The sequence below is a fragment of the Mastomys coucha genome, unplaced genomic scaffold (assembly GCF_008632895.1).
Source record: "Mastomys coucha isolate ucsf_1 unplaced genomic scaffold, UCSF_Mcou_1 pScaffold8, whole genome shotgun sequence".
Lineage (NCBI taxonomy): Eukaryota > Metazoa > Chordata > Mammalia > Rodentia > Muridae > Mastomys > Mastomys coucha.
This window is the reverse complement of record NW_022196914.1, coordinates 4,738,083-4,756,800: the sequence shown is the minus strand read 5'-3', so window position 1 is coordinate 4,756,800 and position 18,718 is coordinate 4,738,083. Positions and strand designations below refer to the sequence as shown.

The 18,718-nt window shown below is 41.8% G+C and overlaps 1 protein-coding gene across 5 annotated transcripts in view; it reads right to left on the bottom strand.

Annotated features, from left to right (window-relative positions):
* Positions 1-2,497: 2,497 nt before the first annotated feature.
* Positions 2,498-18,718, bottom strand: part of Cplane1 (ciliogenesis and planar polarity effector 1) — a 94,685-nt gene continuing 78,464 nt past the window's right edge. For 4 of the 5 annotated variants that reach the window (XM_031359817.1, XM_031359818.1, XM_031359819.1 and 1 more), the window contains 8 exons: positions 16,258-16,288; positions 14,567-14,698; positions 13,160-13,325; positions 11,883-11,941; positions 11,176-11,343; positions 9,887-10,011; positions 4,583-4,761; positions 2,498-3,720 (listed from right to left, as the gene is read on the bottom strand). In XM_031359817.1, coding sequence (XP_031215677.1) covers positions 3,559-3,720; positions 4,583-4,761; positions 9,887-10,011; positions 11,176-11,343; positions 11,883-11,941; positions 13,160-13,325; positions 14,567-14,698; positions 16,258-16,288 — 1,022 coding nt within the window. In that variant the 3' untranslated portion in view covers positions 2,498-3,558. Of the gene's footprint in view, positions 3,721-4,582; positions 4,762-9,886; positions 10,012-11,175; positions 11,344-11,882; positions 11,942-13,159; positions 13,326-14,566; positions 14,699-16,257; positions 16,289-18,718 lie in introns of those variants that run through there. The other variant, XR_004115585.1, reaches the window with a different exon arrangement.

The following is an 18,718-nucleotide window of genomic DNA, read 5'->3' as shown; positions in this document are numbered from 1 at the left end:
GAATATCATCCTGAGTGAAGTAACCCAATCACAAAAGAATACACATGGTATGCACTCTCTGATAAATGAATATTAGCCCAGAAGTTTGGAATACAGGAAGAACAACCCACAAACCACAAGAAAAGAAGAAGGAAGACCAAAATGTGGTCATTTAATTCCTTCTTAAAAGGGAGAACAAAATACCCATGGAAGGAGTTGCAGAGACTGAAGGAAGGACAAGCCAGCCTAATATAGCTATCTCCTGAGAGGCTCTGACAGTACTTGACTAATACAGGTGTAGAGGCTCACAGCCATCCATTGAACTGAGTACAGGGTCCCAAATGATGGAGTTAGAGAAAAGACCAAAGGAGCTGAAGGGTTTGCAGCCCCTTAGGACGAACAACGATATGAACTAACTAGCACCCTCAGAGCTCCCAGGTACTCAACCACCAACCAAGGACTTATACATGGTGGGACTGACTGTTCTGGCAGTATGTGTATAGTAGAGGATTGCAAATTCGATCATCAATGGGAGGAGAGGCCCTTGGCCCCGTGAAGATTCTGTGCCCCAGTGTAGGGGAATGCCAGGGCCAATAAGTGGGAGAGGGTAGGGTGGCAAGCATGGGGAGGGGGGAGGCAACAGGGGTTCATTCTTGCTGTTTGTGTTTGTTTGTTTTTTGGAGGGGAAACTGGGAAAGGAGAAAACATATGATATGTAAATAACTAATAAAAAAATGTTGTGAATCACTCTGTGGGTGCTTAGAACAAACCCTGAGTCTTCTACAAGAAGAGCAAGCACCACCAAACCTTCTCTCCAGCCCTAACTTCCTTATCTGGCTTTAACATCAGGGTGGGACTGGCTCTGTGGAGTGAGTCTGGGTAGATGAGGATCCTGTGTTCTGCTTTTGCTGGTCTGCAAGAATTTGGGACTAAGTCTCTTAGTCCTGCTTCCCCTCCCTTGGAGTCCTTGTTTCCCCTTCACCCTCTTTACTCAGGACAGATCCAGTTACATTTCTATGACCTGTTCTAATAGAGGTAGGTCAGATGTGCCTAGGAGTTCAGTCTTCTAGATTTTCCAGCTTTTTAGAATATAAGCTTTCAAAAATATCCCCTCAAAATCTTCTGGAGTCCATTTTTATTTGTTGTAATGTCTCCATTTATCACCTGTAGTTTAATACTTATTTGGGGTCTTGTCTTACTTTCTTTTGGTTACTTTGCAATCTAGAGGAATGCTTTCAAGGTATATCTTAGGGTGTTCTAAATCTGACTATTTAAGTAGGAGCTATCTGTTGTGACAGCTTTTCATTACTAATTTAATTTGGATCTTCTCTTTTGCTTAGTTTGGGCAACGGTTCAACAATATGATTTTTTTCAATGATTACCTGTTTTATTGATTCTATTGTTTTCCCCACCCTTTCATTAACTTCCGCCCTGATCTTAGTGATTTCTGTGTACTGATTTGAGGTTTGGCTTATTTCTTTTCCCAGAGCTGTAAGGTATATCATTGTTCATTTGAGATCTCTAATTTCCTAATGCAAACACGTAGAACTATAAATTTACCTTCTGGAAATAGTTTCAGTGAATGACACAGGTTGGGGGATGTATATTTTCATTTTTGTTTTGATTCAAAGAATTGTTTTGTTTCTTGATTTCTTGACTCAGTCACTATTCAAGTGTATTGTTTTCCTCTCAATGAGTTTGTACTTTTAAAGGTTTCTGTTGTTATTTACTTGTAGTTTTATCCCATTTCAATTGGGTAAGATTCATTTCAGTTTTCCTGTATTTGTTGAGACTTGCCTTGCATCCTAATGTTATCTATTCTGGATAAAGTCACATGGGCTGTGTTCATGAAGAAGGTGTTAGCAATGTCTGGATGGAATGTACTGTAGATGCTGCTAAATATCTGACCTGTGCTGTCACTTAATTAGCATATTTCTCTATTTTGTTGTTGGGAGGACCTGTCAGTGGTAAGAGAGGGTTACCAAAGTTACCCGCTACTACTGTAGTAACATTAATCTCTGGATGGATGTCCAATTGCATATGCCTCTACCATGTTTCTCAGCCTTTAGTTAAAGTAGGAGAGCAGTAAGAAGGAGAAGGTGTGGACTAAGTGTTGACACAGGTGAACCAGCTAAAGGAGAAAGACAGCGATGTTGGGGCCCGGAGACAACAGGGACTGGAAAACTACAGAAGGTTGACCAAGTGAAAGGAAACAGAGATGAGGAAGCTGTAAAGGTGCAGGAAGAATGGGTTTTACATGAACCGTGGCTGACACTGGGAAGAGGTGTAGAAATAAACTCAGGCCAAGACCCAACCTGCAATCAAAAGTAGAGCCATCATAAGTCACACACGCCAGAGTGAGAAGTACAAGATCAAACCCTGATGAGGTGAGGTGACCTCTCGGCCAGCTGAGCTGAGAGCTATAGTCCTCAGATCCCTCTGGCATGACCTGGAATTAATATCATCACTACCACCACCCCCCAAAATGGAGGGGGTGGGGAAAACAGAAAAATTTTACTATTACTTCACAATTTTATTCTGTGGTGCTGGGGATCACAGCCAGGGCCTTGCACACAGTAGGCAAGACACTACATCTTCAGCCCTATAATACAAACTTATGAAAACTGGTCGCATGTACCTCTAAGAGATTGTAAGAATAAAATTGGTGATTATGTTAAATGATGCTCTTTTAGTTGAATAACATGGAAAACATCTGATATCACAGAGTTAGGGGATAGGAATAGTTCATAACCTTTTCAGATAATGCCACCCCAAATGACAATTGTTGGAAGCTCCTGGTTTTGGTCATTTCTCTGAAAATGATCTCCAAAACTAACAAACCTCAGCCCTGTGATTTTTTCAGGGTTAAGATGATCACTGTAGGCAGCGAGGTGGCTCCGCAGGGAGAAGGTGCTTGCTGCTAAGCCTGATGGCTCAAATTCAAGCTCTGGGACCTACATGCCAGACGGCCAACTCCTGCAAGCAGTTCTGTAACCTCACACAGGCGCCATGGTACACTCAAGGACACACAACAAACACAAGGTTAGTGTTGAATAACCAGGATTCCCATGCCCGCACCCTGACTTCTCCTGAACCTACCAGGCCAGACAGAGCACAGGATGATCTGGCCTGGACACGAGTCCAGGGTCAGTATGAAGGGGCTGGGTCCTGTCACTCCTGAGCTTTAAAGCAGAGACTGATTTTCTCCTCAGCAGCAGTAGGTCCCTGATAAGGAGTTTCTGGAAATACAGAGGGTGGTAAAGGAAATAGCAGATACAATTTTTATTTGAAGTACTTTAAATATTGTGAAAACCTGGCTTGACATGTATTTAAGATGAATCATATGCAAAACATAATACTTTTTCTCTAGTTAAACAACCTTTCCTCATAAGAAGGCAATATTACTGATACATGTTTATTTTCCATCTTAGAATAGTTAACCTAGAGAAGCCTATGGCTGCAGGATATAAATTCTTTCAGTATTTCACAGTCTTAGACCCACAAAACTCTGAGGTCCATTTCAGTAAAACTGATCAATGCTGGAAAGAGGATGCTATGCAGGTCCTACTGGTCCAAGGCTCAGTGCAGAGACAGGTTCTTATCCTCCACGCTGGCTACCATGTCTTCAATGGCTTTCCAGTCAAGTTTGCTGAGGATGCTGCCAGTGCTCTCAGACATGCTGTCCATGCCACCCACCAAAAAAGAGGGCTCAGGCTCTTCCTCTTCAGCTGGCGACATGTCCTGTGGGATTGGAGAAACAGCTGTGGTCCATCAAAGAGGTACAGGGGATGTAGGGACGTGAGTATACTGACACGGAGCTGTTACATGACACACATGTGGGCATCAGATCTGATGGGGTTTGATACCCGCTGTATAGTAATCTGTTCTCTGTATTTTCTTTTTAATTAATAAGAATGTAAGTTAGGGAGAATTCTGATAGCAAAATGCTAGACTTAATCTGCTGAATATAGTTTGAAACCCTGGAGTTGGCATTGCATAGTAGGCATGCCTATAATTCTAGCACTCCAAAATGAAGGCAGGAAGATCACGAGTTCAAGCATAACCCCAACTTTATATCGTGTTTGAAGCTTATCTAGACTTCTCAAAGTGGGTTGTGGGGGTTGCAAACCAGGGTGAGAGAGAGCTCAATGGTACGAAGTATGCTCGCTGCTCAAGTATGAAGACCTGTGCTTAGACCCCAGTACCCATAGTGAAAACACACATGTTGCTGCATGCACTTTTAACCGCAGCAGGCACCGGATGAACATGGGGACTTGCTAGCCTGCCAATGCAGCACGAAAACATGAGCTCCAGGTTCAGTAACAAACTGGCTCAAGGGACTAGATTAGGGGCTTGTGCATGTACACACCACACTCTCAGATACAAACTGAGCAGAAACAGAGGACTTAGAAATCCAGATAAAACAACAGAGGGACCATGATACTTATTTTGGGAAAGGCACTAGAAAATGTTGGAAATTTATCACTGGGCTGAAAGAAAATGAAACAAACCAACCCCAACAGAGGCCATGAGATCCTGCCTCAAACAAAACAAGAATGTATGTACAAAGAGGACTGCAGAGCGAGGGAGGGGCAGCGGTTACCTGCAGGAGGGACTCAGGCCTGTCATGAAGAATCCTGTGTATTTCAGAGGGCAGAGTCCAGGGGCTCACCACCATCTCTTCCCTCTTATCCTCTCTGCACGGCTGCTGCACTGGAGGAGCCACCCCACCAGCTCCATGGCTCCTCATAGGCTGCTGGCTCTGACATGGAGGATTGGAGTCTGCAGAGGGAAACAGCACACACAGAGCTGACTGACTGACCTGATGGCCAAGGCTGAGCGCACATCTGTTCCCAAGAATTCAAGCCACGAGGTCTGGAGGTGACATGGACACTCAATTCTTACCACCTCTTCTGATTTGAAAATAATGGTGATTTCATCTCTAGAGCCACAATGGCTAGGGAGGAGACCTTGTCTCAAAACAGCAACGTGGGGTGGGGAAGGGAAAAGGAAAAAAGGGAAGGGAGATGGAGAGAAGGCACTAATGAGGTGGAGAGTCAACTTCTAACCATTAAGGTGGGCTGTCTTCAAGACAGAAACAAAGGGAATGTGGGCAGCCGAGGCATTCCTTCACGTGCTCAGGATATGAATCAGAGGCCAGCATAGGCTGTAAACACCATGCAATCCCATGCCATGTCTGCCAGAGTTAACTTGTGATCTAGCTGTCATAGAATGACATGTTTGGTGCAATAAACATAATTACTGACATCTAGGAAGATGATATAAACCAGTAGTTCTCAACTTTCCTAAATGTTGCAGCCCTTTTAATATTATTCCTCATGCTGTGACCCCAACCATAAAATCTTGTTGCTATTTCATAACTGTAATTTTGCAACTGTTATGAATTTTTTGATGGTCTTAGGCAAGGCCTGTGAAGGGGGTCATGATCCCCAGACTGAGAACTGCTGATAGAAATGGTGTTTCCATAGACCATGAGACAATAGCTGTCTTGGATCCTGATTTTACCCAAGATGACCCTGTAGTTACTTTCTCTTTGAATTATTTAGCCAGTGCAATCTTGAGTACAACATGCATTTCTGTGAAACAATGTGTAGAATTTTCCTACCTCCAGTGTGATCAAAGCTTTAATTTTTATGATAAATTTTACATTATGAAAATACACACACATGGTAGAATGGTTACTATGGCAACAACATACTTCATGATAAAATGGGTCAGTACTATGGTACAATAAATTCAATAAACAATTCACCAGGTGACAGTTACCCATTCTTTGCTACCTGCCCTTTAGCAAAACTGAACACACAATTGAGGGCCTGCTGCTGTCTATCAAGTCTTTGGGGTAGTCTACCTAGCTACATACTTGCTACTTTGTATCCTTTGTCTTCTCAGCCCACATTTCCTGCTCTTTCCTTCTGATGACTGCTCCCAGAACTGAGGCTCTGAGACCAGTTATTAATAAATGCTTAGGCCAATAGTTTTGTCCTGTTCTCCTGGTTAGCTACCTCTCTCAGGTTTATTGTGCCTGTCTCCCCAGAGTTCTGGGCAAATCCCCCTTTATTCTCTGAGTGCCATGTGGCTGGCTACCTTCTCAATTTCATGCTTTTATCTTCTTCAGCATTACTGGCCAATTTTTCACACCTATTTCTCAGAATTCCCACCTCTCTCTCTGACAGAACTCCTCCCTCAGCTCATTGACAAAGACTTGACGGGCGAATGCTTTTCCACCTGCACAAGAGTTTCTCTGTACAAATGACTGTGGCATTATCTAGTTTGTACTGAGAACCCATATGTAAGGGGCATCTGTGATGGTTTCTACACAGTGGGGCAAGACAGCATCAGTCTTCCCCCGGTACACACTTCTGTCGCCAGCACATGTTTCTCACTGATTCAGCTTGCTAGGCTGTGGTTTTTCTGCAGAGGTCTCCATTTCCCTCCAATCATCCAATCTGATTGCATGTAACTGCCCATAACACTCCCTTGAGACTCCTTTTATTTCTGATCTTAAACATTTGAGGAGGTTTTGTTGGTTCATTGGTTTTTCTGTGTAACAACCCTGGCTGTACAACAGTATGGCCTTGAACTCAGAGATCCACCTCTGCTTCTGTCTCCTGAGTGCTGGGATTAAACATGTGTGTGCCATCACTGCCTGGCTAAGGCTTTTTCTTAACCTGGCTAAGGGTTGTCAATTCTGTTTTAAACTTTCATATTTAATATCTCTCTATTCTCTATTGACATTTCTATTATGTTATCCATTCCTCTACTGTGAAGAATCTCTTCTTCAAGGTATATATTACACATAGGCATTACTACTTCAGCAGAGCCATTTCTCTGTGTCCTATCAGTCTTGGTGCACTGTTTTTCCAGTCTCCTTTTGATTTCTTTGATCTACAAGAATAGACAGTACTTTATGTATAGTTTCTGTTGTGATAATAACTAATACATGCTAAGGTCTGGAATGGCTTGCAGTAGAGTGCTGCAGCAGTGTGCAGCCCTGTGTTGAACCCCAGCACCATGGAGAAAAAACCAAGCAGCAGAAAGCAGCCTAAGCAGCCCGAGTGCTGGGAGCTGGGATGCTATGCACTCGCCTAGAAGCCGCTTCTCCCTCTGTGCCCCTGAGCATGTGCTTTACATATCTGGCTCAGCAATCCAGGTATGTACACTCACAGGGTTTTGCCTTCCTGACAAACTGAGCCCTTTATCATTAATTGATGAACCTCTCTGTTTCATATAAAATTTCTGACTTGAAGTCTATTTTATCTGTTAGAAAAACATTACTGTCTCTCCTTTGGTTATCACATGCTTGTAATATCTATTTATCTTGATAATTTTTGTTTTGTTTGAGGCAGGGTCTCACTCTGCAGACCAGGCTGGCCTCAAACTCGTAGAGATCTGCTTACTTCTGCTTCCCAAGTGCTGGGATTAAAGGTGTGCACCCTGAGGCAAGGCTCCATCCCTATACTTTCGTGTCAATGAATGCTTTCGTGTGAAAGGTGATGGGTCATCAGGAACCCCCAAGGGACTATAGAGATGTCTCTGCAGTTAAGAGCACACAGGTTAGGGGTTCCAATACCCTCTTCTGATATCAGTGGGCCCTGCATGCATGCACATGGTACATAGACATACATGCAGGCAAAACACCCATGCACATAAGATAATAAAATAATTTTAAAAAAAAGCCCTACCTAGACATCAAGTTATGAGTCTTCTGTATTTAAAGACAGTAGACAATGATCTTCAGTATTTATATACATAGAGCACCAAACAATGTCCGAGATCTAGCTTGAGGAGCCTGAACTAACAACCCATTGCCTACACATCCTACAAATCATGTCACTGGCCCTGCCTGTACCATTCAGGACTCACAGCCAATTTCTGACTCTCAGAGACAGGATGTCTGCCTATATCCTCACAGGTACCATCAGGTTCTATAGGACATGTGATGGTTAATCTCAACTGTCAACTTGATGACATCTACAATCACCCAATAAACTCAGCTTATTTGAACCAAAAAAAGTGAACCAAAAATGCAGGCCTTTAAAGGAAGAGGAAAACTACTTTCACTAAACTCGGTTTCCTTAGAGGACTCTGGCAACTAGAAAGCCAGAGCCAGAGCCTGTTAGCAATAAAGCCCTAGATAAAACAGCAACTTAAATTTTATCAAGGTTTTTTAAAGGTTATTAAGGCTTCAAAATCTTAAAGGCTAGTAACAACTATTTGCTTTATGTTGTACTTAAAATACTCAATAACTTTTAAAAACATTATGTTGGACAGTCTGCAGGAATCTGCTCTCTTCTCTACCTTCACAGGGGTTCCAGAGATTGAAATCAGGTCACGGAGCTTGGCAGGAGGTACCTTCAACTGCTGAGCCATCCATCCTGCTAGCAGACAGTTTTCAAAGTAATTTATTAACCTATCTTTCTACTTACTGAGACAGGATCTCGGTATGTTACCTAGGCTGGTCTTGAACTCCTGGGCTTAAGTGTTCCTCTGGCCTTAACCTCTCAAGCAGGTGGGACTTCCATGTGTACCTCACCAGGAGAGCTTTGTTGTTCTTTGAGACAGGGTTTCTCTGTAACCGAGCCCTTGACTGTCCTGGAACTTGTTCCATAGAGCCAGGCTGACCTGGAACTGACACAGATCCACCTGCCTCCAGAGTGCTAGGACTAAAGGTGTGAGCCACCATCCAGCATGCTTATTTCTATTTAACTGTTGATGCTTTCATATTTGTATTTCTAAGTGCTGGGACTCTGGGTATACACCGTCACACCAGATTTGAGAATTAGGTTTTAATAATATACCTGAAGGCCCAAAGTAGGTAGCAGAGCTGGAAGATTCTAAAACCTAGGCCGTTTTAAAACAAAGTGACAGGTTAACAAAGATAATGACTAGGCATTTGGTCATTTGACAGGGTACATATACTGTAATACCTGTTATATGTACATATAACTATTTCATATAACTATGCTTAAGAAGAAATAAAAACTAACCAGCCATTTTCAGGTAGTTATTCAAGTATCTCATTTGTCACATGTAAGAGCCAATACAAAGATGATGACCAAGGTGTTGGTATAGTCAAAGAATTAGCCTAATATGGACCATGGAAAGTCTTGGACTACCTACTACAGCCATTAACTTCCATTCATAAATGAAGATAAATTTAAAACGGAACATATTACAGCCATGTGCAATGGCATCCTAGCTATTTAAAAGGCTGATGGCTTCAAAGACACCCAAGGATCAAGTAAGAAACAGAGCACAGAGAGCCTGGTGTGCGGGGTGGCCTCCCGTGGCCTGAGGCTGTGTGGGTGGAGGTACTGCAGGCGCAGGTAAGGTAAACCAGAGCAAAGCAGGGAGATGGCCACAGTCCTAATACAAGGTAATAATAGGGCTGGAGAGATGGCTCACAGGTTAAGAGCAATGTCTGCTCTTCCAGAGGTCCCGAATTCAATTCCCAGTAACCACATGGTGGCTCACAACCATCTGTAATAGGATCTGATACCCTCTTTTGGTGTGTCTGAAGACAGCTACAGTATATTCATATAAATAAAATAAATCTTTAAAAAAACAAACAAACAAACAAGGTAACAATAAAGGCTTGAAATGGGACAAATCTAAAAAGATATTTCCATGGAATCCAAGGCTTTTTTTCCTCAGAAGGCACGGTGACTCACACTGGGAATCTGAGCTTGAATGACAGCAGAGGAGAACTCCCATCTCAAAGTCGCAGAACAATCGTGGGATAGCTAAGCGATTCTTAATACTGCACTCCATGTTGGAATCAGAGCTTTTACTTTTTATTGAGATTTTTATGGTTTTTACTAATAAAATAACTTTGGAGACTACCAAGAACACAGGCAAATTACAAGGAAGCTTCAAGTCTTACCTCGTAGCTGAGATGATCCTCGGGCCTGCCCCAAGGGCTTCCCCTTACGAAGCTGACTTGATCTGGAAATATGTCTGCCTCCTCCAGGTCTGCTCACAGGTAAATTCTGTCCATGTGCATTCTCTCTGAAGTAGATATCACATGATTATTAAAACTTTAGTTTTTTTTTTTTAAAGATTTATTAATTTATTATATGTAAGTACACTGTAGCTGTCTTCAGACACACCAGAAGAGGGCATCAGATCTCTTTACGGGTGGTTGTGAGCCACCATGTGGTTGCTGGAACTTGAACTCATGACCTTCCGAAGAGCAGTCGGTGCTCTTCCCCTCTGAGCCATCTCACCAGCCCAAACTTTAGTATTTTTAAAAACTCCAAATAATGACTCTGTACTGCAGTATTACCTCAGATATAAAATACTGTTTTTAAAAATGTCAAATATTATTTTTAGAAATATCTACCCATTTCAAATCTCCATATACTTGGCAGCTTATTTATGTACTTACTGTATTTTATTGAAGAGAACTTTGATATTCTGAATGAGAACCATCTGGCTCCCTAACTCTAACAGATCTGTGTGCTTTACAACTGGGGTATGAGTAGCACTCTATTTAGTATCCCTCTGCCCACTGGACTCCTCTCTAACCCACTGCAGGTGGGAACTTAGGGGAACACTGTAGTAGCAGCTGGACAGGCCTAACTGGACAGGGGGTGGAGGCAGTAGGGGGAGCAGAAAGAGATGCACAGATGGAGAGGGAGGGCTGGATCCTCCTACCTGAATGAAAACGGCAGGTAGGGGATAGGAGGAATTAAGAGGCAAATTACAGAATGAAGAAACAACTGACCAGATACCAAACGTCCTTATTTCGCGTATTCCAAAATGCTCTTGTTGTAGCATTATTTAGAAATTTAACACATTAATGACTTCTTACTTTGTTCTTGGTGATTCTATAAATTTGTAAGAGTTCATAATTATGGAGCTAAATTTTTTCTTCCCTTTATCATTATAACTCCAGGTAGCGTAGATGAAGATACACTGAACTTACGATACAAACGTGCTGCATTTGGGGCTGGGGATGCGACTTAGTACGTGTCCACCATGCATAAGGCTCTGGGTATAATGCCCACAAACAGGGTGTGTAGTCCTAGTCAGGCAGGAGGATCGTATGTTCAAGGTCATCACTGACCACATAGCAAGTTCAAGGCCAACCTGGGCCACAGGAGCGCCTGTCTCAGGGCTACGCTGTCTATGAGTCCTGAGATTAGACAGGTCAAGCCGTGTCTGTCTTACCTCTTTGGAGAGGAGCACTGTTGCCAGCTGTAATGCTGAGCAGTGGGGCGTCTGTGAGGTAAGGGTTTATTTGCAGGCGCAGTTATCTGTGCTGAGCCGGACAGCAGCTCATTCATCAGACAGTATGCTTGTGAGATTCGCTGACTATAGTGGTTAGACAGCTGCAACCTGTAGACAGGAAACTAAATGTCACTTTCTCAGTCCCTTTCCTGTTCTCTTCTGAAAGAGGCCATGCTTTACAAATCCTTCTGGCTTATCAGAGTTCTCAAAATCAGTGGACAGCACAGTGGATTGCTACGTCCCTGTAGAGACAGGTGTTGTGGCACCCACTTTACGATCTCTGTATTTGGGAGACTGAAGCGGAAGATGGCTACTTTGAGGCCAGCCTGAGTACATAATGACATCAAGGTTCAAAGAACCAACATGATGATGATAACAAAATAAAGGTGCTTGTATGTTTGGCTTCTGCAATATTTCAGACACATACAGATGAATCCAAGTTGGGTATGGTGGAGCAGCAGAAATAAAGGTCATAAAAATAGAATGGGAATTCATTCAAGTAATATTTGAAAGCAAATACCTAAGCAGTTTTCTTTTCTTAAAATTCTATCTCCCATAACATTCTGTTTACTGACACAAGGCTATTATGCAATCCCAAGGCACGAGCAAGCTGAAGAGTGTGTTGAGGGCATGGCTTCTGGACTTACCTATCTTTCTCACGCTTCATCTTTTGTCTTTGCCTGATCTGCCTTGAAGTCATATAAAACTGCACAGGAAATATCCAGTTAGTTCATTATTGCTCAGTCCCAACGACTAAGGAACTAGACATTCTTCTGGTATTTACAAAGGTGCAGAAAACTGTCATATTTGAGAAAGTTTTCTCCCAGCATAAAGTGTAATCTTGGATTCAAAAACCCTGAAATTAGCACTTAGGTGGCTGAGGCAGCAGAATCATGAATTTCATGTTAGCCTGGGCTAAACAGAGTGTTTCCAAAAAACTAGTGCATGACTTATTTTCAAAATTTATGTGCTAGGGCCAGCAAGATGACTTAGCAAGTAAAGACATTTCCTGCCCAAGTTTGATTCCTGGGACCCATATGACAGAAAGAGAGAACTGATTCTCAGAACTTGTCCTTATACCTTTACAATTATTTACTCTAAATGTTCACAAATCTATGTCTGGTTTTCATGTCTGCCTGACAGTGGGCCAGAGCCCATTGTTAGTGGAAAGGAGAACACAGACATCTATCTCTATACATGTCTAGATTCTGATTATATACGTCAATAGACTTGAAAGTTTCAATGGTGCCTATAAGGTTACTTAAGAAAGTGTTATGTAGGCTGAGATGGTTCCGGGATTACCAGTATTTACTACTCATCCAGAGAATCCAGTTATGATTTCCAGCACCCACATGGCAGCTTTCAACTATTAGTAACTCCAGTGCCAGATGACTCCCTGCCCTGTCTTCTGGCCTGCCATGAGCACCAGGCAGGCACATGCAGGCAAAGTGGGCACACACATACAATAATTTTTAAAAGAAACTGTTATACTAAGAGCACAAGCTTTCCCCCAGAGTAAGGTGAGTAAACCCCATGCTTCACATTTCTTTACTTGTATGTATCTCTGTTGCTTCTCGCTAACAGCACACTCACTGTTTTATTTAGCTGAGTACATCAGCTACCAATGAGTCCCACTGAAAACGAAGAAGTAACCCCAACTAGCCACCCAGCCAACTTCTTTGTTTAAAACAACAGAGCCTTAATTAGCCTGACAGAGAAAACAATATTTAAACTCATTAAATAGAACACAGTCTGCACAATATACTAACACACTTTGTTCAGGAAACTGATTAACTTTTCCTATCTGCTCAATAACAAAGGCATCTAAATTACACTCATCTTTTTCTTGAGTATCTGCCAGAAAAAAAAAAAAAAAACCCTGTACACATCATGAGAACTCCCTTCCTGGACACTACAGACTTACCGGGCTGCTTGAGGGGCAGAAGGGGTCACGCTCCTGCCCCCTCCTTTCCGCCAGCTGACCTAAGTACTCCGCCATCCGCTCCTTCCGCTTTCTCTTCATCCAGGCTTTAATCTCTCTTCTCTCCTTGTCAGTTCTTTGGGGGCATCGGCCAGAAGGATGCTGAATCCTGAAAAATAAGGAAGGATGGTGGGCTTTTCAATATGCTCTGTAGTCAACCTCCTCTGACCATGCAGAAGACCCAAGTTTGTCTCTCAGCATCCAGGTTGGGTGGGCCACAATCATCTAAAACTCTAGTTCCAAGGGGACCTGAAGGTCCGGCTTCCATGAGCACTTTCATGCACATGTGCACCTACCCTGCTCCCTGACATACATACACACACATAATTTTAAAAACTTAAAAGGTTGTTTTTGTGCTTTATTTTTTTTTTGGTATTTGATTATAATGCAATTAAACTATGAAATATGGCTCTACTAAATCAAATTAAATTCTATTAACTCTAAGTTAAATTCTACCATGTGATAGTCTCTCTGCACAGCCCAGGCTGGACTCAAACTTGACACCCTCCTGCTTCCACCTTCCTGGTATACTATGCCCACACACCTGACAAGCGTGCCTACTGTATATAAGCAAGCCTAAAAACTAAAGAAGCATGACTGAGATGTCAGCCTTGATTCCACCATCCAAGAAAGACTGAGTGGAAAACATACTCTTTAACGTTCCACAGAAATGCTATAAAAATGTAGCCAAGGATTAGTATTTAGTTAGGATCAAGTCCCGTGAATCAATCTCTAATGACTTCTACTGTATATTTAGCACAGTGAGTCCAGGAGAAGTCTCCCAGAACACTGTAGTACTCAGCTAAACAGAACAGTGAGCGTGCTGGTAGTGAGGTCAGCACATGTACAGCACACCACACTTCATCAGTAAAACATCTATTCTGAGCTGCAAATCTGCTCCATAAACTACATTTATCTAAAAAATTTTATTTATTTTATGTATATGAATATATTGTAGCTGTCTTCAGACACACCAGAAGAGGGCATCAGATCCCACTACAGATGGTTGTAAGCCACCATGTGGTTCTGGGAACTGAACTTAGGACCTCTGTTCTGGAAGAGCAGTCAGTGCTCTTAACTGCTGAGCCATCTCTCCAGCTCCCAATTTTAAATATTCTTGAACAACAATTATTTTAAGTAGATTAAATTCTTCAGAGGTTGGGGTGTAATTCAAAGGTAGAGTGTGCATGTGCAAGACCCCGAAATCATCTCAAGCACACACACAACCCAGTGTATGAACCTTATATATACACACACATGACCCAGTATATGTACGTGGCCTATATGTATGTACACACATACACAGACCCAGGGCCCCATGCCTAGCACATACACACTTCCATTGATTACCTGGATATATTTTTAGCTTGATATTCTGTTAAGCCAAGCTCATGGCTGGACACTCCACTCTCAGTTATAAGGTCACCAATGATGTCAGCAATATCTGTCAAGCCAGTCACCTGGAGCTGATCTTCTGAAACACTTGCAAATATAATTTCAAGAATTTAAGTTTTGTCTATGACTTAGTCACATTATTCTTACTTTTATCTCTATAATTCTGGGATCACTTGGTAGAAAAGCCTAGTTATAATGATTTTATAGATGCTCTCAGAAAATGAGCTCTAAGCCCAGAGGAAAATTCTTTAACCGTTCATCTGAAATGGTTCCAGACTTTAAGAAAGTAGTAAGCCGGGCGTGGTGGCGCACGCCTTTAGTCCCAGCACTTGGGAGGCAGAGGCAGGTGGATTTCTGAGTTCGAGGCCAGCCTGGTCTACAGAGTGAGCTCCAGGACAGCCAGGGCTATACAGAGAAACCCTGTCTCAAAAAACCAAAAAACAAAAACAAAAAACAAAAACAAACAAAAAAAAAGAAAGTAGTAAAACAGGCTAGAGAGATGCTTCGGTAATAAAAGGCACTTCACTGCTCCAAAGGGCCTAGCACCTCTATCAGGTGGCTTACAATGACCACAGGGCCCAGAGATCCAAAGCCTCTGGCTTCAGTGGACACTCATATGCACATACCCACAGACACATATTAAACAACAACAGCAACAAAGTAACAAACTTGGCTGGAGAGATGGCTCAGCAGCTAAGAGCACTGGCTCCTCTTCCAGAAGACTTGGGTTCAAGTCTCAGCATCCACATAGTGACTCACAACCATCTACAACTCCAATTCCAGGGAATCTGATGCCCTCTCTTTGGCTGCCATGGGCATGTGGCACTCAACTGGTACACAGCTATACATATAGGTAAAAATCCATATACATAATTTAAAAATTAACAAAACTCCAATATATATATACCCTTACTCAGTTTCTGCAAATGTGATCATCTGACATAATTTTCATCTTATTTCAAAATCATCAGCTGACCTATTATTAACTAATCTACAGAACAGATTCATATTTTTCTAATTGTTCCACTAATGTCCCTTTTCCACCCAGAGTCAATGCTGGTACTGGTATAGTTGTCTTGATATCTGTCTTCTCAAATCTAAAGCAATTTCCACCTTTCATTTTTTCATGACCTGATGCTCTTGAGAAATCTTAGTTGGTCTTCTCATGAAGCATTCCTTGGTACGCCATCACTCTGCTCATGGTTAAACCAGGCTGCATTTTGGTGAGAAGAGCACTATAGTGGTGCTATGCTCATACAGGGCACATGGTGTTGCTATGTCTCATTACAAGGAACGATGGCTCTGAACGGCTGTATCTTAACACATAATGTAAGAGAATGCAGCCAATGCAGTCTATTACATTGTACTCATCTGTATTAAAACAGCAAATATAAACCTTTCCCAGTTTCCTAAAATACCCATTCCCAATGGAAATTTACAATACTTCTTTAATCTACAAAAGTTTACATTTGGCCAGGCATGGTGCTGCATGCCTTCAAGGCCAGCCTGGTCTACAAAGAGAGTCCAGGATAGCAGGCTACACAAGAGAAACAAACAAACAAGTTCACACATTCATAAGAACAACAAAATTTCCATAACACATATTAAAACACACATTTAAAATCATGAACTCTTAAAAGATTTACCTTTCACATAATTCATTGCTGTTATTCACACCTTAAAAAAGAAATCATTGTTAATACAGTGATTTAAGTCAAAGATAAGAATATACTATATGAAAAATTTTCAATAAAAATTGTTTTAAAAACTTAGCTCAGTGTGTCTACTAATGTGTATGCAAGCACATGCACATGTGTGTGTGCTTGTGTAGAGCCCAGAGGTTAACACATCATGTGCCTTCTTCTATCACTCTTCAAGTTACTTTTTGAGATGAGGTTTCTCACTGAAGCTGGCTGATTTAAATATAGACAAAACCCATGGCTGCTCACATCTCTGCCTTCCAGTCCAGCTGGGAGCCCAGCTTTTTATGTGGAGGCTACAGATCCCCACTAGCATCCTTGAACAGGAAGCAAGCCTCATACCTACTGATCTGTTTCCCCAAGGCTCTGGCCAATCCTTTAACTTCAGTTCCTAATCAGATTTAGAAATTATTTAACCAGAATGAAATCACTTTAAATGTCTAAACTAGTATGTGTGTGTTCCTTTATATTCATGATTTGGTAGTAATTATTACCTATATTTTGTAAAGATTATTTTTAGTTTATGTGTATGAATATTTTGTGTGCACATATGTAAGTACACTATGTATGCCTGGTACCCACGGAGGCCAAAAGTTGATATCAGACAGTCAAGAACTGGACTTACAGGCAGTTGTAAGCCATCATATAAGTTTGGTGGACAGTACCAGGGTCCTTTGCAAGGGGAGCAAATGCTCTTCATCACTGAGCCATTTCTCCAACCTGTATTATCTATATTTTAAGATTACATTTTTTTCTGCATCATGTATATGTAGAACACATTAGAAAATACACCCTCCTTTCCTTAGTACCTTCGTAGAATGATGGGGTATAAATTAGTCAAAGAAGACAGGACATCTCTGACAACTTGAAAAGAATACGTCCTGAAAACAAATAATCTCAATCTAGAAGCAATCTTCTTGGAAGAAAAGGGCCCAGAGAACTATTTTTGAGATTTTTCCAAAATTAACTATTATCTTTCAGCAAAGCATCTACATGTATGATCCTGAAAGAGAATCAAATTCTAGAGGGAAGAGTGTTCTGACATCTCAACATTTTTCCTTGTTTTAAAAAAAAAAATGTACAGAATACCCAAGATACAGTCCACAGAACTCAAAAAGGACAACACACTGGAGTGCTCAAGTGAGGATGCCTCAGTCCTACTTGGGAGAGAGAAGAAAGCAATCACAAGTGGGGAGGGAGGAAGGAACCTGGGAGTGGGGGGTGGGGACGGGAACCTGATCTGGTATTGGGTGAGGGAAAAGGACTGAGGCCCTGCAGAAAGAATGGTAACAGGCAACCTTGGGAGGTAGGAGGTTGAGGGGACACTCCAGAATGCATAAGAAACCTGGGAGGTAAGAGACTCTTAGGAATCAAAGGGAGTTTAGGGGTCAGGTGAGGTGGAAGGTGAGTGAGGGGTGGGGAAGAGGTATGGGATGTGGAACAGTCGGAGAATGGATGGGGAGAGTAAAATGTAGAGTATAAGTAAATAAATAAATAAATAAATAAATTTAAAAGAAAAAAACATCTTATTATATTGATCTACATTATCTCTAAACCGTATATAAGCATGTGTTTCAACATACAATAATTTTGGTTTCTTTTTAAGAACATATTTTATTTCTTAATCCCTAAGTCAAGGATTTTTCTTTTTGAGAGATGGGGTCTTATGTATCCCAAGCTGGTTCCAGACTTTGTGTGTGCAGAGGAAGATGTGAACTCCTGAGTGCTGGGATCACAGGAGTGTTCCCCACAGCTGCAGTATGTGGTGCAGGAGGTTCTGGGCATGCAAGGCTCAGCACAATACCAACTCAGATACATTCCATTCCCATCCCCTCAGTGTAAGGATTTCTCTTCCTGCTTAGAACCTGGCAAGTATAAAAAAATAATTTTGGGTGGGGACAGGGTCTCTCTATATAGCCTTGGATGTCTGGGTATTCACGAATGTAGAACAGGCTGGCCTTGAGCTCACAGATATCCACCTGCCTCACAAGCATTGAGATTAAAGGTGCCTGCCAGCATGCCTGGCAAGTGTGAATTCTTAATAGCAATTAATTAAAGGAAAAGTGAAATGCTTCATATAAATCTAAGATGTCAGTTGAAATAATACCTTGCTTATTTTACCCCATTTCTCTTAGGAGAAAAAGATATAACTGAAAGACAGTGTGCGTTAAAGACAGATCTTGTAAACTGCACATGGTGGTGCATCCTTTAATCCCAGCACTTGTGAGGCAGAGAGACAGGTAGATTTCTGTGAGTTTAAGCCTGATCTATAGCATGAGTTCTGGTTTCAGATTTAATACTCAAACTGTGCCTATAAACCTGGACACAGCTTGAAAAGTGATCAATAAGAAATGAAATAGATGGCTTTGTCAGAGAGTAGCAAAGTGTTATATTAAAGAATACCTTT